General features: G+C 32.6%; 1 protein-coding gene across 2 annotated transcripts; it reads left to right on the plus strand.

Annotated features, from left to right (window-relative positions):
- Window positions 1-10,519: 10,519 nt before the first annotated feature.
- LOC127101679 (uncharacterized) lies at window positions 10,520-14,330 on the plus strand. 2 transcript variants are annotated; one of them, XM_051039146.1, is made up of 9 exons: window positions 10,520-10,841; window positions 11,007-11,568; window positions 12,023-12,122; window positions 12,642-12,698; window positions 13,237-13,366; window positions 13,472-13,554; window positions 13,654-13,715; window positions 13,804-13,900; window positions 14,030-14,330. In XM_051039146.1, the coding sequence occupies exons 2-8, from the start codon at window positions 11,243-11,245 to the stop codon at window positions 13,898-13,900; spliced, it is 855 nt and encodes a 284-aa protein (XP_050895103.1). In that variant the 5' UTR covers window positions 10,520-10,841; window positions 11,007-11,242; the 3' UTR covers window positions 14,030-14,330. The 2 variants fall into 2 exon arrangements, with proteins under 2 accessions (XP_050895103.1, XP_050895104.1); XM_051039147.1 differs by lacking the exon at window positions 10,520-10,841 and having other exon boundaries at window positions 10,854-11,568.
- The last annotated feature ends 8,432 nt before the right edge of the window (window positions 14,331-22,762 follow it).

The following is a 22,762-nucleotide window of genomic DNA, read 5'->3' on the forward strand; positions in this document are numbered from 1 at the left end:
TACAATACAAATAAAATATTAATATCGTACAAGCACACGAATAATAAATGAGAGGAAAATTATAAATACACAAACACAATAAGACAACTATATTCAAATTGACAAAAAACATCAAAACACAAAAGCGATACTAATGCACTTTCACAACTTTGGGTTGACTATCGGCTTTGGAAACCTTCCTACCGACTATTCTTCCATCTATTTGTAGTGGTGCACACTTCACTGAATAATGTAAAGAATCAGGGGCTCGTCTCACTGTGCCAGGAGACTCCCCATTTTAGAGATTACATCGAGAACTAGGTTTAGTTCTAGGATTGTTTTGTGTTGGTAAAACCTCACACCTTGTAAGATCATTCCACCTTCTTCCATGTTCCCATTGATCTCCCTCTTCCTTCTGGTTTCCAATACTTACCTATGAGTAAATGTACAAATAGGTTTCACAAGTATTAGACTTACCTAAAAACTATGTTGTTCCCTTGGATTCTCTTACTCTCAAAGATATTAAGACGAAGGAAGAACTTGATGCCTTATATGAGGGTATTAGATATGAACAAGGGTTTGAACCTTCATGGGTGAATCCTTCCATGAAGTGGAAGTGGTTGATCGACAATCACATAATTGTGGGATCGACCAATAGTCCAGAAAGGAAAGATCTTTTGTGAGGATAGAGAGTTCTCCCCTTATTGCCCTTTTTTTATGTGAGTTATTTTTGTATTTACAAACAAGATGGTTGCCTTGAAGAAGATTTTTTACCATGTTGAAGAAAGATAGGCCAAATATATCGTCACAACTTCTTAGGCTCGAGCCCCCACTCCTCCTCCAACTAAGTCTAGCACCCATGTCCTTACCAAAATTCTCTCGAACAGGTCTGTCCGAGTTTAGCCTTCTACTAGGACTATTGTCGCAGAGGTTGAATATCAGTATATATATAAATATATGTATATATCCTCCTTTTAACAATAAGAGCAACCAGGACCGGGATTAGAGTCCTTCTCGAGAGGAAAATTCTGACAAGCAGACCCAATTGTCTAGAGAAGATTGTGTTGAGTTTGTTATATCTAAAATCAGATCATTTTCTCTTATGCTTAAACTATCCTCTATTCTTCCATCCCAGATTCCTAGTTCTTATCAAGAGGCGTTTGCTTCCATTTCTGAGGAAGACCTTGGCTCAAAGCCTTCATTCGTATCAGCTAGCACTGAGACTGAAGGAATCCACTCGTGTGGACTGAGTAGAGGCGTTGTCACTATTCAACGCTCATGATCACTCCTTAGATCTACATCAAAGGTTTCAATTGCCACAAGAGGTAACAATTTCTATCACTGATCATACCCATTCGTAAGGATCACTAAATGAAATTTTTAAATTTCTGCTACGTTTTGGATCATAATTTTCCTTCAGTAATCAGCATAGAGTTCGAAATGATCAAACACAACTGAGTTGTATGCTCGATTTGCTAGATCTCTGTTCAGAGGTTTAAGAAACCTTCACACCCTAAAGAACTGAATGCAGAGGTATAAAGATGTATAAAATGCGGGAACCAAAAGTAATTTCCCACAGATAGCGCCGTTGTTCCGTTCTGGATCCAGAAATAGAGAGAGATGTGGAAGTTGCAATGGAGTAGAGCTTCCGATGCGGCAGAGAGTGGGTGTACGTGCAAGATTAGCACTTTGCTGCTCAAGTCATTATATGAATGAGTAGAGAGTTCACGGTTACTTATTACCTGATTTGGTATCATTCCCTATATATAGGGGAGAGAAATCACGACCTCGCTATCTTTCAGACATGAAATGTGAAGGACCATTGAATTTGCATGAGGTATAAATTTACTATAGCAAGGTATATGATGGTCTTTAAGTAAGGAGAAGATTTTAGAAACATATTTGTGTAGTCAGTCGAGAGGCTTTGACACAAAATGTGTTATCTCAAGGTGGTCGGTCCAAGACGAATATGGTCAACGTATAACAGTTCCTCACAAGCCCTTGTGCTTGAGTAGTAAGGTGAGGTTTTGGAGAATTTCACCCTCAGAGACCGATAACCCTTACTTTGTGCTTTCATCGTTTAGAATGCCAAACGTCTATTTGGGGGCATTATTATTAAAATTCTTGGGAACTAAAACACTTGAGCGCTACTAAGGCATAACTTATATATATATATTATATATATATATATATATATATATATATATATATATATATATATATATATATATATATATATATATATATATATACTCGTGAAACCTAAGGCATAATTTTCATCATAATTCACTCTACCCATTTTTTTACTCAACAACCGATTTGGGTGTTGGAGTGCTAACCTTATAGATCCACCTCCATGCTTCCGCACTAGAGGCATACATCACTGCGCTGAGGGTCTACCTCATCAATTCATTAACAATTCTAGTTCTTGAGCGGATCAGTGACGCTACCTTTGGGAATTCAAATTTGAATTTCTACGAATTTCCATAATAAGATCTCTTTTGATCAAAATGCTCGATCTCTATAATAGTCAGACTGAGATGGAAAATGTAACTACAAATCTTCTTATTTCAAAAAAAAATTATTGGAATCCTCCGATCCATAATCACCTCCCTGTCGTAGATACAATTGGAGAAAAGCTACCACAAAATTCTCTCAAATTAACATGAATTGAGAGTTTGTTGGACACTAATTTCATTTATGGAGTAAGATACGCTAAGTGGTTATACAATGTTGTGTTAGTCAAGAAGGATTTTGGGAAATGGAGAATGTGTGTTGATTACACTGACCTCAATTGGGCATTTCCCAAAGATTCGTATCCTCTTCCAAATATAGACATGTTGGTAGACAGTTAAGTCTAATACAAGTTTTTATCATTGATGGTTTTTGAAACATAAGTTGAACATATCCAACTATCATTTTTACTAGTTATTTAATAGGTTAAATTTCATACCCCGTTTTTTATTCAATAATTTGTCTTTATTAAAAAAATCATATATTTTTTTTAAAATATCAATAATTATATTTTTTAATTTAAATAAAGTGCCGAAACCACCTATAAAAAAATCTCTCTCAACTTATTGTTCTCTAAAATTATACTACAATTATTTTGTTTGTGGGGCATTACCCGCCAAAATGGGGGTGGAAAATGTCAGGTTGAGAACATATTCCTTACTCACGGTCTTACAAGTATAAAGGTAAGCACAAACTAATGAGCCATTGTTGTAGTGATATGTCACTTTATATCGGGATAAGCTATTGAAGTTCAAATCATCATAGATCTTACATGTCCTGAAAGAGCATAATAATTTGGCCAACATCCTCTCCAAACTCTCAGGCACCAAGACATCTAGGGTAAATCATTCCTCTATCCAAGAAACTCTAATGGGCCCGAATATCGAAGACCTATGGGTCATGATGATGGTGGTAGACGACACCACATGATCCTCGTGGATATTTCCATTTCAATATATATCTATCAAGGAACACTTCCTAGTGATCCAACCGAGGTTGCCCTTGTGAAGAGGAGGGCTAATTCATACTCCATGATAGAAGGAACCATGTACTGAATAAGCTTGTCAACCCTTTTTATGAAATGCCTGGAAGGGAAAGAAGTCGCATACACCCTTGCTGAAGTGCATGAGGGAATAACAATAAAATATATACATATGCACCCGAGCTTTATACGAAAAGGTTCTTAGAGTTGGGTATTACCGGTCCTCCATATATGTTTCAATATACCAAGAAACAGATGAAGAAGTGCAGCTAATGTCAACGACATGAAGACATCCACAACACCCCTCCGCCATAATTACATGTGTTAATGTCGCCTTAGCCTTTCTTTCAATGATGCATGGATATCCTCGGTCCCTTCCCCATGGAATCATGTCAACTCAAGTTTCTGATTGTGGCAGTTGATTAGTTTACCAAGTGGATTGAAGCAAAAGCATTGGCTTAGATCACTGCAACCCTCCTCTTGGAGTTTTAAGAGAAACATCATGGCCAAGTACGAGATCCCTCAAGCTATTGTGGCAGACAACATAACACATTTTATGGATAAACAATTGAAGAAGTTGTTAGAAGACTTGAAAGTCAAACAACATTTCACGGCATGGAGACCAAAAGGATATACGAATGAGGATAATAGGTGGTAATATTATATGATGAGTAAACAAACATATTACTAACCTATGGATGTGTATGATAGACACGTAATGATGTAATATACCCCTAACAAGCATTTTTATATTAACACCAAAATCTATAACTTTACTTTTTGTCATTTATATTTTGTCTGTTACTTTTCCGCATCACAACAACCACAAAACCCTTTCATACTTAGAATAATAAAATACTACTAAATAGACAAATTAGAGCTTTTATAACAGACAAAATTCACAAACCAAACAAAGATTTTAGCAAACAATCTCACAAACCAAATGAGAGCTTTCACTAGCTAAGCTCACAAACCAAACAAAAATTTCTCACAAAAGATATTTCACAAGAGATAAAAAAAGCTATTGTAGAAATTACAATATTATATATGCACCATAATACACACTAAAAACCTCACTGATATTTTTTACAACACTAAGGAAATATTAGTGAAATGAAAGAAATGAGAAGAGAAGGAGTAGAAAGTGAGAAAGAGTGTTAAAATATATTTTTTGGTGTTGTTTGAAAAAAAGGAGAGCCCTCTATTTATATGAGATAAATATGGGTTAAAAAGGAAAACTATCAATGGACTTTTTAATGCTCATACTCGATTATGCATATCACCTAATCGATTATGTTCTTCCTAAAAGCGATAACCCTAATTCCCCAAAAGGAAACCCCACAATGGCTAGTGTCCTAATCGATTATGAGTGTTCATAATCCATTAGAAAGCTTTGAACCTTGCTCTAATCGATTGGCTAAGAGCCTTAACCAATTAGACAATGTATATAAGGCTCCTAAATGTTTAGGAAGAATTTTTATTAATTCCATAAGCACCTTGATGGTTCCTCTGAGATTTTTAAGGATTTTTATCAAATAGAGAGGTTGAAAACACTTTTAGGTGAGTGTGTGCATTGCCTTAGTAATTTAAGAATTACTCTAATATCTTTTACAAGACTCTGATCACTTAGACACAGACCATACGAGCTTTCACGCTCCATCTCTTTCACAAAATATAAAGCTTCAAGATCCATTGGTAGATACATCAATGATTCAATACTTCATCTGGAACTTGACTTCTTCTATCTGACGAGGCTTAATAAGGTTTGTTGATAGATACCATCATTAAAGGGATTACATGACTGAAGTTTATCAAGTATTCCATTGAATGCCACTTGACATGAGATGTTGTCCTTAAGAGATTGGTTTTGACATCTTGATCTCCCAAGCATAACGTCCTGATCATAACTTCAAATGAAGATTTCTCCTCATAGTGTTTTCATCATCAAAACCGATTAGGTCATTTGATTGATGCAAACATTATACATGCAAACACATAGATCCACATGATGAAGTTTCAAGAGGAAATTCCAGAATATCAACTTGTCGTGACATATTTATGTACAATTTATGAATATTATTGGGAGTTTTCCTAGTTAATATTGGAGTTTGCACCTCCTTTCAAGCTGATTTGCATGTAATCATGTTTCATATGGAATATGTTAATAGGAAGAATTAGAGAAATCTTTGCCTTAAAACTGACTTAATGTTGGTCATTTGTGCATTTTCTAAAGTGAATATTATCCCTTGGCATATTTTAATTAAATGGAAGAATATTTTACACATCATATATTCCTTTAGATTCAAGATATCTCACATTTTCATAGAAAAAAAAACACATATGCAAATAGATTAGTCAATACATGTTTTTTTTATTACAACACTCGGTGAAATTCAATTCCTATTTATGCTTTTAAAGATTTTTGAGAGATAAGTTGAGCATATCCAACTATCATTTTTACTAGTTATTTAATAGATTAGATTTTATACCCCATTTTTTTATTCAATAACTTGTCTTTATTAAAAAAAATCATATATTTTTTTTAAATATCATTAATTATATTTCTTAATTTAAGTAAAGTGTCAGAAACCACCTATAAGAAAAAACTCTCTCAACTTATTGTTCTCTAAAATTATACTACAATTATTTTGTTTGTGGGGTATCAATTTGAAATCTGTAGGTGAGGTTGACATACTTAACTCAATTCTTTGTAAGCATACATGAAGAGTGAAGAACATGGAACAGTCTAATATATGTTTGATATTGTTGTATTATGATCTATAAAAATTTCAATAACTAAAACCAAAAAAGAATATATTTAAAGAATCAAACATGTCCCCTTAGTATTCATTCAATAAAGTATTCCTCTTGTTTTTGTCATTGAAATTCCTTGCTATGATTTTCAACTTGATTCTTTGAGCAACAATGTTACACCCCAACATGGGAAGTGGGTGGAAGAATCTGTTGATAATGATCATTATCCCATTGACAATCCCTCACAAGTCATGTTAGCATAACATGTACTTGTTGCTCGTGCTTTAAATAAATTATAAAATAATATTCTTACTTTTACATTAAAAGACAAATTATAAAAAAGTAAAGAGATGAATGGTTATAAGTATCTTTAGAATATAAGTAAAAAAACAAATATCTTTAGGATATTGATTATGGAATTTTATATGTTTTTTCTTCAAACAATGATTCACTATATCTATGTTACTCGACTACCACATAAATGGATTTGCATTAGTAATTGTGTCGCAAAATTGGACCTCTTTTTTTTCTTTCTATTTTCTCTCTTTTTATTATAAAATCATTTTATAATATATAGGGAGAGAGTTAAATTAAAAAAGATATACAAATTAGAAGATGAATAAATAGAAAAAAATAACGAGAATATCCAAACTCTATTCTCTTATATCAAATTGACAATCAAAATCGTTTATTGTGTGTTTGTGCCATCATTATTGGAATTATGTATCTTTAATCACTTGATCAACTTAATACTCTTGATAAAGAGTTTTTATATTTCACAATCATTTTAGTAGATGAAAATGTAATGCGATGTAACTATACTTTCTAAATGCATCCAAAATTCATGATATATCATGCATTTATATTGGATTAAGAAGATAATTGAGAGACATCACATATCACTTAAAATGTTAAGGTATTAAGTTTAGAGTCTTCTCATTTACAACATTTTTATTTATAAAGTGTTTAACTTATAGTTTAAAACTTCTAACTCACACTTATATCATAATAATTTCTTTTAAGTGAGAATCCATATGTTCCCCTCAAGTGAGAGTTTTTTCATCCATATACATTTGTATTGTCATCGACAACTCTTCCATTCACATACATTTGTATCATTTTTGACACTTTTACCATATCACATACACTTCCAACAAGACACGCCGTCCGACCATCGATTTGGAAGGAAATTTTTTGATACTAAAAGTTAGTCCCTTAGTTGAATTATCGACTTCGATACCACTAATGGATCATGAAAAGACATCTACATTGAATAAAAATCAATCACACGAGAGACAATGCATTCACCAAAAATCTTAAAACATTAAATTATGTGTCCTCTCACTTATAAAATATTCAACATATATTTTCTCAAACAATATTAGACTACCATACACTTGTATCACAAGGACACATTCTTAATATTTGTTTTCTTAGTAATTTATAAATTAAATTGATTAATAAGAAACACATTCGATGTAATGACAATTTTCTATATTTCAAAATAAAAATTTTAAAATTTTTGTACACAATAAAAATACAATAAAGGTGCTTAAAGATGACATTTTTACAAAATTAACCTTATTATCTATTAATTGTTTCAGATATCATAAATGTAAAAATGAATGCAATGTTTTGAAGTATATATATATATATATATATATATATATATATATATATATATATATATATATATATATATATATATATATATATATATATATATATATATATATATATATATATATATATATATATATATATATATATATATATATATATATATATATATATATATATATATATATATATATATATATAATTAAAGAGTAAGATTAGAAAAAGTTTCGTATATATAATTTAATTGATAGTTATGAAAGAATATCAGATGCACGAGGGTGTATTCGAATCCGTCATATCCTACTTGTTCACTTATACAAAAGGTGAATTCTAACAATTAGATTATTTGACAAAAAAACATAACTAGAATAAAAGTTAATTATATATTAAAAAATGACATTTATTTTAAAATATATTTATTTTGTTAAAGTAATACTTATTTTAAAAAGGAACAATGAATGAAAAGAAGAAAAATGTTAAAATTAATAAATTAAATGTGAAAATTTTGTTTTGAAAATTAAGAATTGATTTTTTTTAAAGTTTAAAGTTTATTTTTTCAAAACAAATTTTATTTTTTAGGTTTTTTTAACACATGTCTTCTCTTTTATAATGAAGAATTTAGCAAATTGAACTTTAGGACTTAAATTCGAAGACTTAAAAGAGGGATTTTTTTTTTATGACAACAGGTTGAACTTAACATTTATAAATATTGTTGAGAAAAACATGTGTGAGTTGGAAGCATTGAGAAATAAATGTGGGAAAATCCCACATTGATTAGAAAATGGAAGATTGGACATTTTATAAATAAGAGAACTCACACACCTATCACCTTAAAGTTTTAGGTGAGTATGAGATGTGTTTTTCACAATGTGTGTTGCTCATAAGAAAGACCCCGATATAAAAAATGCTCCCTCATGTTGATCCCCAAAATTGATGATCGAATAGTAATATTAGAAGTCGTTGGTTCGAGTGAGAGACCAACTTTTTTGTATCGAAAGTCCTCCCCATATGGTGGTGGGTAGGAGACATGTCTTGTTGAAAAAGTTTCAACAAGATATAAGTATTTGTGGATGAAAAATCTTCCGCTTAAGGGGAACATGTTGATAGACTCACATTTGATGGAGAATATTGATAAAAACAAGTGTGAGTTGGAAGAGTTGAGAAACAAGTGTGGGGAAGTCCCACATTGATTAAAAAGTGGAGATTGAGCACTTTATAAGTGAGAGAACTCACACACATATCACTTTAGTATGTGATGTATCTCTCACAATATGTGTTGCTCATAAGAAAGACTCAAATGTAAAAATGCTCCCTCATTGACCCCAAATTTGATGACCGGATAGTGATATAAGAAGTCATTGGTTCGAGTGAGGAAACGAATTCCTTGTTGCGAAAGTCCTCCCCACATGGTGGTGGGTAGGAGACATGTTGTATAAATGTATGTGGATGAAAGATCTTTCGCTTGAGGCGGAACATTGTTGATAGACTTACACTTGAGGGGAGTGTTGAGAAACAAGTGTGAGGAAGTCAACATTAATTAGAAAAATGGAGATTGAGCACTTTATAAGTGAGATAACTCATACACCTATCACCTTAAAGTTTTGGGTTAGTATGTGACACGTCTCTCACAAGGTGTGTTACTTGTAAGAAAGTCCCCAATGTAAAAATGCTCCCTCATATTGATCCCCAAATTGATGACTGAACAATGTTATCATAAGTCGTTGATTCGAGTGAGGGACCGACTTCCTTGTATTGAAAGTCCTATCCACATGGTTATGGGTATGAGATATGTCTTATTTAAAAAGTGTCAACGACGATATAAGTGTTTGTGGATGAAAGATCTCTCGCTTGAGGGGGAGCATTATTGATAGACCTATATTTGATAGGGAGTGTTGAGAAAAACAAGTGAGTTAGAAGTGTTGAGAAATAAGTACACAGAAGTCCCACATTGATTAGAAACATGTAGATTGAGCACTTATAAGTGAGAGAGCTCACACGTCTTTCACCTTAAAATTTTGGGTGAGTATGCAACTTGTCTCTCACAAGGTGTGTTACTCCTATGGAAGACCTCAATGTAAAAATATTCCATCGTGTTGACTCTCAAATTGATGACCTAACAAATATGAATTAATTTCTTAAAAAGTATAATACTAATGAACATGAATGACAAAAGACAAGTTCTTCTTTTTAGGTCAATTATACAAATGTCTCTGGAAAATAGAGTAGAGAAAATATGAATGAGAGTGTTGAGTTAAAATTTTGTTCGTTCCTCAGAACACGACATAACAAACATGCATGCATTGCATTTTTAAAAACTAAAAATAATTAATACGCAGGTTTTTAAAAAAAACCCAAAAAAACCCAAGAATGCATTTTAAAAATTGCAAACCTAAAACTTTAATCTACTTTACAAAAAATACTTATAAAACAAACATAGACCCGATTTTTCACCCTACTCTCTTGTAATTTTAGATAAGAAGTTAACATCATCACAAAAAAAATGGTGATTTGCCAATTTTGTAATGAATCCTTAACCAACTAAACCAAGACACATGTGAAGTAAATAAAGAGAAAAAAAATTAAAAGCATAAAGAATAGGTGGAGTCCACAATGAATAGCATCAAATGCTTATTGGGAGTCGCACTGTTGCTGAATTCCAAGATCCACACCACAACCATCCATTATTACTTCTCCTTTTTTATTAAATTATTCAAACTTCATTTTCCCTTTTCCCTTTCTCTGCTTCCTTATTGGTACAATTCTAACCCATCTCTTGTCTCTCTCTCTTTGAGAGAGAGAATATGTGTCACAAAGCAAAGCAACTCACAAAGTAGCAAATGCCAAATTATACTAATACCAATATCAATAGCATTGTTGTGTAATAGGTTTCCCATTCTTGTATAGTGAGAAACCAAAACAAATAACCATCCATTAAGCTCAACTTGCCCTTTAATCGCAAAGTTGCTGCTACTACCACTGCATAACCAAAAAGGTTTCTCTCTCTATCTCTATCTCTCTCTCTCTCTGTTATTCTTCTCTTATGACACGTTTATTAGGGCTTTTATCACAATTTGACTCCTTAAAAACTTCAACTTTTCTTCTTTTTTTTCTTCAATACTGATTTTATTCTTTCTGGGTTGTTCTCTATTTTTCCCAGGCTATTCGATTTTGAGTTAAAGTTTGGATTTTTAAGGGTTTTTGATTGTGGGGTTCTGCTTATTTCATCTGGGTCATGACCGAATTTGTTTTATCAGCTATGGTTGTTTGAATAGAATCTAAAGTAAAGATTTTGATCTTGGCTGGTTGGAGTTGGATACACTGAATCAGTGAATTTTTGTTTGGAAATGGTGGTTGGTGCTGTTTGTGGTTTATAGGAAAAATTGTTAGATAGAGATGGAGGCAGAGTCAAATAGAGGGTTTTGTAATGAAGATATAAATTCATCTATGAGTAGACATGCGATATCATTTCAGCATGGTGCTATGAATAATAGCATGTCAGAGATGGTTCCAATGGGTAATTATTTTGGGTTAAGTAGTTCATCTGGTATGATATATTCTGGAAATTCAACTTTCATCAACAACACCAACCCTGTTGTAAGTCCACAAGCGGGTGGGTCTTCTCTTCTTCTTGATTCAGTTCCAGGGTTGAAGCATGACACTGGCTTGGCTGTTGAGTGGTCTCTTGATGAACAGTATAGATTGGAGGAAGGCCTTGCCAAGTAAGTCATTGGTTTTGATTATTTAACCATGACAAAACTAATAGAGACCCTGTTTAACTATGGTTTAATCGTGACAGACATTTTATGATGCCTTATTTAACTAAGATTTATTCGTGACAAATTTTGAGCCCATTGCAGTAGCCTATCTTGCACGCCCTCAAAGGTTGAGGGCGACCCTGATTAACATCTACATGTTACCTTTGAAATGTTTGTAGACCGTCTTGCACGCTCTCAAAGGGCGGCCCGATTAGCATCTACTTGTTACCTATGAAATGTTTGATTGGCTTTATGATATTCTATTCTTTCTTGAATTACTTCAGTTTTAGTAATGGCTATGCTAAATTTGTTTTATATGGTATATACTTATAGGTGTTAAGAATGATATTTCTTTCTCTTTCTATAGTTTATATTTTGTGACATTTTTAATTTCATGATGGTTATGTTTTATGACTAGTTATGCGAATGAACCAAGTATCATGAAGTACATCAAAATTGCTGCTGCGTTGCCTGATAAAACTGTTCGCGATGTTGCTTTGAGGTGTAGGTGGTTGACAGTAAGCTTTTTTACTTTCAACAATCTTCTCATTGTCCATATTTTATTGGTGCCTTTGAATGATACATGTGCTTTGTGCATTAGTCCAGAAGTAAATTTTAAATTCTAAATGCATAAAGTTGCTTGAACATGTTGCGAAAAACTAGTCGAAAGTTGAGTATGCGTAGTGGAACTTCCACTTTGAGTCCAGTACAGAAGAAGCTTTTAAAACCTAAAAGCATTAAAGTAACTTGAACATGTTGCAATTATTAACTACTTGAAAATTGAATATGCATAGTGGAACTTCCACTTTCTAAAGCGTTCACAATAAATCTTTTTGTTTCATAGACACTACTTCCTCCTATGGCCCCTAGTTTTGCATTCTAGCAGTGGCTTGTGTTTTGCATTGTTGAGTAGCTTAAGTGTTGTATAAGTTACGGTTATATCAGCAGTTAAAGGCAGGGTTTTAGGTTTTGGCTCGTGTTTTCACCTCTACGCGTGTTTATTGAGTCTTAAAATACAGTTTAAACCATTTTTGCAGAGAAAGCGAAGGAAACCAGATGAGCATTGTTTGGGAAAGAAGATCAATTACAGAAAAGTATGTGAAGTGTTAGAAGCTTTTGTACACATGCTATTTATCTTATAATGTAGTGTTTGTCGAAGAGTTGTTTGGTTAATCTAGAATGATTCTCATGGATTCTCTACCTGATGTTTTAAGTAGGTTTTGAATTTCAAATATATTTTTGTAAAAAAGTTTTAATATATTTCACCTATAAGTTTTAAGATTTATAAAAAAAAAACTCCTTTTAAACACAATGAGAGATCGAAAGTTGAAAATTCTTTCTCAATGTTGGTTACTTAAGTTGATTGAAGTAATTTTCCTCGTGGTTTCACAATGCCTGTCAAATTGATTCAATATATCATTTGATTAGTATTGTTGATAAAATCATTTGCCTCGAGTCTTCTCGACGTGCTTGTCAAGGACATTGATGATACTCAAATGCTATGTTAATAACAAAATATGATTATGTTGCATCCCATAAACGGGATTCCATTTTTGATATATTGAATCAATTAATGTGTTTAGGATCTAATGTTGATTGAAGAACCAGTATTCTAAAGTCATGCTTCTTCAGGATAAGCCGTTGGAGTTAGCATCGCATTCAAATTTGCATTCAAATTTGCATTCGGCGCTGCCCCCAAGCATGAGTTCGTATTCTCCCATGTCACGCACTATTGAACAAAGTCAACGGATACTATATGATGGTTAGTATATCTATTTTTTCTTAAATTATAGTATATTTCTTATTCCTCGGCAATTACAACTGAAGTTTAATACTCTTGACTTATAGTTTAAGAATGTATGTTCAGGAATTTGTGGACCTATGAAGCAACTCATGGAGCAGAATGCTCAAGTTTTCAATCAAATTACGGCCAATTTATCGACATACAAGGTGAAAAGCTTTGATGAATTTCCAAATTTTCGTCCTTGATTATTATAGTTTGAAGGATTGTTTGATGCTGTGATAACGATCCTATTCTTATATAAACAGTTGCAGGATAACATCGACCTCTTTTGCCATACAAGGCACAATATTAATACCATTCTAAACGAGTACGTGAATTTTGACAAAGTTATCTGTTATATCATACATATTCATCTTCATTAGTATTTGGTTTTTACGTGTTTAAACTTTGCGCAGCATGAGTGGGATGCCTGGCATTATGAGCCAAATGCCGCCACTGCCTGTTGCCATTAACGAGGATCTCGCAAGAAGTATTTTGAATAATAGAACTTAGGTAAGCTCTTGTTGAATCATCACTGAATATCTTGTCATTTTTGTAAATAGTTGGATAAAGTATCATATATAAATGTTGATTGGTTTCTGTATTACGCGTAATGTTGACTTCATCAACATCGTCTTTCAGATATCGAAGTGCATCCATCGATGTATAGAGAGGTTGGCATCGTCGTGCAATAGTCTTTTCTGCAACTGTTATGGTGCTCTACATACAAGCAATTGAGGAGTCGAGAAGTAACTTAGAAATACATATATATCATGACATTCTGGATATTGTAATCCATCTTTTGATGTTATTGTTCCCTGGTTGATTATTCTAGGATTTGAAACAAAACTTGAGTTTCTTGTTGTATAAATAAATGAATGTTGGTTGTAAGAAAAAGAATGGAAATAGGAAAGTAATTAATATATGAATGGTTTGATCTGAATGCAGATTTATAGTTATATCAGAATATTGATTGGTGTTATAGGAACTGTTGCTAGTTCAAGCACAGCCTGCACCTGTTTTGGTCAAATTGACAGATCCAACAGTGACAGTTTGAATGCACATGATATTCTACTGACAATCTCTCTGCCGATAATAATGAAGAATAATGAATCGCTATCCCCAAAGACTCCTATGGAGAATAAGAGATTCATGGAGATCGAGTCTTACGAAAATTTATATATTTTTTGAACAAAACTATGACCAGGACCGATCCTGGGCAAGGGCCCTTAGCCCAGAGCTTCCAAATTAAGGGGTTTTATTTTGTTTTAAAATAAACAAAATATATAGTTAATATTATATTAAATAAATTATACAATGAGAAATAAATATGAATTTATCAATGATCTATTGGAAGTAAAACAAATTTGAAAGATAATAGTAAAAGTTGTAAGTTCAATCCTCTTGAATTCATTTTTTTAGTTACTATTGCATCCATTTTTCTAATTATTGTTGCAGGTTTTATCCTTCTGATTTCATTTTTTCTAGTTACGGATGCATCTATTTTTTATAATTGTATTTTTTATACATTATTTTTAATTATTAAAATTATATTTATTTTTAATTTAGGCATTTTAAAATTAGAATAGGTTTTTAGATTGATTGGACCGGTCCTAGATAGTAACACAAGTGATTACTTTTAATTTGGTAAACATGGAATGGGCTATTTAGGTGAATGTATAAAGGATTCTTGTTTTTTTTCTTCAAAAGTATTTAGCATAAGGTCTTTCTTTCTTTGTCAACTTCATCATTTCATACACATTTTTAGCAATTATTTGTTTTTACATCTTTTGAGTCAGTGTTATGAGACAGTATAATTTAAGTATCCCATGTTATTTTTCAATTTTATTGTTGTCTTATAGATTGTCGCGAATACATTATATATTTCCTTGATAGTTAGTCATCTATATGTTCTTCATAGCATTTTGAATGTTTATAAATTTTATTTCATTGCCGCCGGTAATTGACATGTTATTAAGAAATGTTACAAAATATGGTAATTTTCACTTGTGACTAACTATATAAGGTTGGTCCTAATATTGTTTTTATTATTTATTTAAACTTATGAAAAGTTGTCGCGGTATTAGGTCGGAGGAGGAAGTAGTTTTTATTTGAAGAATACAAGAATATTTTTTTTAAATTGTATTATTTTTATTAAGATCCATTTTTATTATTTGTCCGGGCCTCTAAAAAGTCGAGACCGACCCTAGTATTTCGATATTATTATTATTTTTTAAAAATATATATTTTGCATTTTTATTTTGTGTTTTAAAATAAAAACACATCTTGCATCAATAAAAAAAATGCAAAAGCACTTGAAGTAAAGTGAAATTGAAGAATAATTACCGGAAGCACACTAAACAAAGGAGAGTGGTTATCGTGATGATGATGAGAACAATGGAGATGAGGAATGGAGGAGACATAGAGCATTGAGAAAAGAAGAGGATATAATATGTACACTGTATAATTGTGATATGAGTGAACTTTTTTAGGATTGAGTACTTAGGTAGTGAAATAATACATTATACAATGAAACAAGAAAAATAAAATGATCTACTAATGACTCTTAATTTCCTAATATATTAATTATTTTTTATAAAAAAAACATGCAAAATTTTATAATTATATATTATATAATATAATACGTATAAAAGTTAAATAATATGATTGGGGTTGGGGAATCCGTGGGACGGAGGGTAACTCCCCGATCCCCGCTCCGAAGTATCATCGGTAGAATTTCAACCTCCATCCCCGTCCCCATGGGAAAAATCTCCAACTTCGGAGTTCCAAACAAATAATTCCCATGAGAATCCCTATTACCATATGCAAATTTACATCCCAATCTAGGGTTAAATAAGTTTTTAGTCCTCATAAATATAGTCATTTTTCGTTGTTAATGCCTCTAAAAATTTCTTTTAAGTAATAGTCCCTCCAAAAATTTTCATTCATACAATTGGTCCCTGAAGTTAAATGGCACTAACGGATGTTGATGTGACATGCCACGTAGAACTTTTTTGATGCATGGACACACATGCGGCAATGCCAATGTGACAAAAATATTGACGTGGATGCCACGTGCATTTTCTTCTATTTTTTATTTTTTATATTCATTAAGATTATAGCGACGGAAAGAGCGTCGCATCATGCATAAACCCAGTATTTGTAGATAATACATAGTTAATTCATTGTTAATCCTTAGCTAATTTAAACACATGTTTTTTATGAAGTAAAATTCGTTTTTTTCCATGATTTTTATACATTAAAGTTTATAACCTTATAACAATCTCTAACGCCGATTTTCTATGAAACAGAAACAACGCAAACGTTGACATTGATTGAATTTTGAGTTAATCTTTTGCAAAAACCTATATCATATCATATAAAATGGATCTGCAAAATTTCATGGAATTGTGAATAAGTATCTATTTATTTTGATTTTTCTATAGAAACACATATAAATGTATTTTTTCTAGAGGCGGAAATCATTATTATGACTTAAGATTTCATTTTTTTAATGATTGTTTCTATGAATGTTTATCACATTATAAAGATCTCTCCCGCAAAAATTGAATTTTTTAAAACATAAGATAAATTAAATATGAATTTTTTAAGCGTCGATTTTCTATGAAACAAAAACAATGCAAACGTGTACATATGATTGAATTTATGTGTAATACTTTTCATAGAACTATCTCATAATGCATGAAACCGATTTGTATTTCATGGAATTCTGAATAAGTCTCGGTTTATTTTGATTTTTATTGAAACACATCTATATATGTATTTTTTCTAGAGGCGTAAACCATTATTATGACCTATAATTCATTTTTTTTCATGATTTTTGCCATGATGTATCACATTATAAGGATCTCTCCCACAATTTTTTTTTTGACATGATATAAATTAAATATGAATTTTTTAAGCGTCATTTTCTATGAAACAAAAACACCGCAAACGTTTGCATATGATTGAATTTTAAGGTATCATTTTTCGGAGACCTATATAATACAACATTAAATGGATCTTCAAATTTTCATGGCATTCTGAATAAGTCTCAATTTATTTTGATTTTTTGATTGAAACACGTATATATGTGTTTCAATCGAAAAATCAAAATAAATCGTGACTTTTTTCGGAATACCATGAAACTTTTTAGATCCATTTTATGTATTATTAAATAGGTCTCTGCAAAATATAATCTCAAAATTCAATCATACGTCAACGTTTGTTTCCCTTTCATGAAAAACCGATGTTAAAAAGATTCATATTTAATTCATCTCAAGTAAAAAGAAAATTCAATTTTTGTGTGAGAGAACCTTATAAGTTTATAAACTTTCATGCAAAAATATCATGAAAAAAAGAATTTTAGGTCATAAAATTGACGTAGTTAAATTAGCTATGAATTGGCTACAAATTAGTTACAAATGATCAGCGTGAAATAAACTTCTCAAAAACATACAGGTTTTGATCAAATTTTGAAATAACATTTGATCGGTTAAAAGACTCAGACTAATCAAAATGCGACCGAAAAAGTGGTCAAAAAATTAAACGAGCACGCCATGTTAAACTATGCAAACCGTAGATTAACAATACTGACATCTGCAAGCTCGATTTAGAAATTTTTCATCCGCTAATTTTACGTACAGTTGAGAATCAGTTTGGCCGATCTGTCTGAAATTCAGAAAAATTATCTTGATTGACATTTTAGGCATTATGCAAAATGAAATGCATGCTATGTTATGCAAATGATACGAATGTCATGATAAGTATAATGATTTGGTGTTTCAGGATCAAAATTGGGGTATGACAGTTGCCCCTATTTAAGTATCTTCAACCAGAGAATATGAAGAAGGATACCCTTCATATGATCACGGTGGGAGATAGTTAAATACTAAAAAGATCATAATTTTATCCCTGAATGCAGATGAAATGAGATGATATGTTATGAATGCGTGAATGACTCTTTTTTGTTTGTTGGGGATATGATGTGAGATGAAATGAACCATAGCATGATTTTTTCTTCTAATGGGAGATAAACAGAAGACGGACCTGTGGGGAATGATGGAGATGTATGGTAGTGATGACCCACAGGAAAATGGCAAAGACGAATGGGTGAAGACTCATTAGAGATAACAAATTGCTGGAGAAAAGACGTTGGGAATATTCAAAGTGAGTTTTATCAATAGGTTCAAACATGACCTAGCGACACCTTAAAATATATCTGACATTTCAGGAGATTTCTCACACGAAATTCATCTAGTCAAATATTTTGGAGATTTCTAACAGGGAATTTATCCAAGACAAAAATAAATGGGAGTCCTCTTATAAGAAGAGCATCCATGCAAAAGGCTATGATGATTCTTTATAAAGAAATCAATCACGAAAAACATCATTGGATTTTTCTAACATGAATAACATCCAAGCTTATGGGAATTCCTTAGAATAACGAGTCATACATGACTTTCTAGGAACCATCAGAAAAAACAGGATAATCAAACTCTCTATATGTGCTAACAAAGTTGGACTTATACCAAAGGCATCAGTAAAATATTAACCGACTTCAAACGAAGTTTTTCAGACAACACTGGACTTAACCGAAGGCATTAGTAAAATATTTACCGGCTTCAACGAATTTTGTCCTTGCGAAAACCAAACTATGGTTTAAGGGCGCCAAAATAAGATTGGACTTTGAGGTGAACTGCCAGATGAGAACTGGACTTGAAGGGTAGATTACCATATAGAAACATGTGTTTTGTCCTTTTGTTTTTGTTTGTCAGACGAGAACTGACTTTTAGATAGTCTACCAGACGAGAATTGGTTTCTTTAATTTATTGTCAGACGGGAGCTGACTTTCAGATGGGCTACCAGACGGGAACTGGTTTTGAAAATAAAATTGACTACCAGACGAGAACCGAAGTTAAAAAATAGGCTACTAGGCGGGAACTGGTTTTAAGAAAAGGCTACCAGACGGGAATTGGTTTTAAAAATTGACTGTCAGAAGAGAACATACTTATAAATAGTCTACTAGACGAGAACTGGGTTTTTTATGTTTGATTTTTCATGCTATGAGCTTATGCTCGATGAGTGATATGATATGCATGGCTTAAAGCTATAGTGAAGTGACATGATTGATGCATTAGAATGATTTATGCAATGACTCGAAGGCTTCCAAAGATGCCCTTGTATGGGTAATGGAATGGAAGTTGTCTCGAGACGATGTAAAAATAATGCTTCATCCACAATCACGTGAGTTGAAATAAATGGCATTTTTTGTGAATTTTTATATCTAGAAATCCACTCAATATAATGCAAACGCCCGCTCCTCGTCTATTTTGGGTAGCAAGCAATGTTTTTCTGTCAATTGCGACAAAATAGATTTCTATAAAATCAACCAACAAACAAACATTTTCTATCCAGAACTATGTAGCATTGAGTTCTCCATCGCACCCGGAGATACATATGAGCAAGATTCAAAGTCTCGTCAGGCACCCTAATAAAAAATAAACCTTTTTGTCCTTTTCTTTCCCCTTTAATAACTCGAAAGGCCTAAAACTTTATAAGCTAACACTAATGCGCATAACTAACTAAATGATTCCCGTTGAATACAATGGACGTGAAGAGTGCTAATACCTTCCCCTTGCGTAATCGACTCCTGACCCCTGATTTGGTTGCGACGACCATAATCATTGTCGTTCTTTTAGGGGTTTTATTCATATTTTCCCTTTTCCTCTTTGGGAATAAATAAATTTTGGTGGCAAATCTGTTCAGTCCATCCCGCGAGCGTGCGATTGTGCTTTGCGAGCGTTGTATTCTCATTTTTCAAGGTACGATATATTGCAAGGTAGAATTCAAACATCTACTTATTCAACAACAATTACGCAACATCATTCTCACACCCAATCCATCAATATACACGAAGCTATCACATATTCATCATTTAAATTATTCAATGAGACCCACAACTTCAACCAGGCTCATATGCATGTGGTACCATATCATCATCAATTGGTTCACTCAGGAACCAGGTTCCCCTGCTCGAACCCCGAATCCATCCTGCTCGGATTCGAGACAAGTCATCAATCCACCATGCTCGGATTGCAACTTTCCTCTTTCATCAACAACAACGACATAATGAATGCATGTCACAACACGTCAATGCAATAACACATAATGTTTAAAGCCCCCTCCCGACAAGAAACAAAGCATGCATTGACCCAACAATAATAGCTCCCCTCCCAAACTATCATCCTACAACGACATACTCATAATTCAACAACATATTTCATGCTCATACAACAACATATCATCATCACAATTCACAGAAATTAACACATCATCATCATCAATGTACACATATCCATCATTCATCAATAATTCATAAATTTGATTAAAATCATGTTTAATAATTAAGTCATACCAACCATCATTTAAATAGTACCAATAGAGCCTAACAATACCCAAAACATTTGCAAAAGTCAAATAATCAAAATCTGCAACTTAATATCATCAAAACAAGTATACGTGCCCACTCCATACTCGTGATGGGTTACCCATCACGATCTTGGTGTCCGTCATCGTCCCCAATACTGCAAAACATCAACTATGTGACGACCGACTTAGAACACAAGCTTGGCCAGTATGACGGGTTACCTGTCACCAGCATGGCACCCTTTAGCACCATGACGCCCGTCATCGACCTGCAACCTGCATAATGCGTCTTTTTCAATGGAGTTCATTGCGGAACTTCTAATTATCATTCCAGACATAGAAAATCATCCCCAAAACATTGCATACCTATTATATACTCATGAATCAACACCTTTAATTCATGGTTTTTCATAAAATCATATTATTCTCAAACCTTCAAAATAACAACGATGGTGAATATATGTTAACTCATCAAAACAAAATTTGTCATATATCATAGTACACGAATTTCATCACCAATCATCATCACAAGCAACAATTCAATCATCAATAACAAAATTATGTAAAAATCCCAATGCCCTGTTGGAGGTTAAAGATTCCTCAATTCTATCCCTCATGCATATATTCATTATTGAGATAGTTCTCCCTCTTACCTGGTTATCCTAGAAGTAGTGAAAAACTATGGTTTTTGATTCTCCAATCCCCTCCAAGTTCAAGTTTTTAGTTGCCCCTCTAGCCTCTTCTATATACTCAAATTTATGATTTTTACGTACTGTTAAAACTCCATAAACTAGGTTATGTTCTAATTTATATCATTAGGGTAAATATTATCATAATTCTGATTTTGCCACAGACTCATATTCCTCTTACTCCTTCCTCCCTTCTACTCCTCATAAATCACACTTTGACACCAAAATCTCTATTTTATATTAAATTAAATAAATCTAATAAAATACTATTATATTAAAATAAACTCTAATAATTTAATCAAACTCTACTAACCTCTAATTGCTCTCCACACTTTCACCCCAAGGTCACACACCCCACCACCTTTATTTATTTAATTAATATTACCCAAAAATCAAATAAATACACAAAATCATAATAAATCAAATAATTTCAATAAATGAAAAATCGGGGTATTACAGTTTTCATTAGATATGGTGTACCCCAGTGTTTTCCCCAAACATGTTGTGTCTCCGGATGACAAAGGTGTTGTTACGAAGAAGGTAGATATTGGCAACCAATTTAAAAATAAGCAAGAGTTTGAATTTCCCGATCACATGCTTAAATGGATTTGTACTGAGGCCTCCAAACTAGGATTTGGCGTGTTAATCGGAAGGTCCGATAATAGTTCGAATATAGGAGGCGCATTTGTGACAATGACATGCGAAATAAGTGGGAAATATAGACCTCCTTTTCTGAATTTTAAACGAGATGCCACCAATTTAAGAAAATGTGAGTGTCATTTTAAGTTGTTTGGTTATATGTTGGAAAATAAGAAATGTAGCTTCAATGTCATATGTGGTTTACGTAACCATGACTTGTGTGAAAAGTTAGTCGGTCATCCAATTTTGTGTCGCCTCATGTCGTACGTCCGAGGATAGAGTAACTGTTAGATATATATTTTGAACTCATCTTTATTCCATCAAGTTGTTCGACACATTTTCTACTATGCTCATCATTAATTCAACATACAAGATCAACAAGTACAAACTTCCATTATTGGAGATGGTTGGTGTTACCTCTACTGAGAAGACCTATTATGTTGGATTTGCATTTTTAGAGATCGAAAAAGAGGAGAATATTACTTGGGCCTTAGAGGTGTGTCAGACAATGTTGAAGGAACAAGAAGAAATGCCTACTGTAATTTTTACCGACCATAATACCACTTTATTGAACAATTGAAACTCCACGTTAAAGAACAATTGAGGAAGATTGCTTATC

This window comes from Lathyrus oleraceus, chromosome 7 (assembly GCF_024323335.1).
Source record: "Lathyrus oleraceus cultivar Zhongwan6 chromosome 7, CAAS_Psat_ZW6_1.0, whole genome shotgun sequence".
NCBI lineage: Eukaryota > Viridiplantae > Streptophyta > Magnoliopsida > Fabales > Fabaceae > Lathyrus > Lathyrus oleraceus.

What these genes read in the sequence shown, in the direction of transcription:
- LOC127101679 (XM_051039146.1), top strand. Translation starts at nt 11,243, where the DNA reads ATGGAGGCAGAGTCAAATAGAGGGTTTTGTAATGAAGATATAAATTCA. An exon ending in AGAAGATCAATTACAGAAAA is followed by an intron (nt 12,699 to 13,236) that starts GTATGTGAAGTG and finishes ATGCTTCTTCAG; the next exon opens with GATAAGCCGTTGGAGTTAGC. An exon ending in CCAATTTATCGACATACAAG is followed by an intron (nt 13,555 to 13,653) that starts GTGAAAAGCTTT and finishes TTATATAAACAG; the next exon opens with TTGCAGGATAACATCGACCT.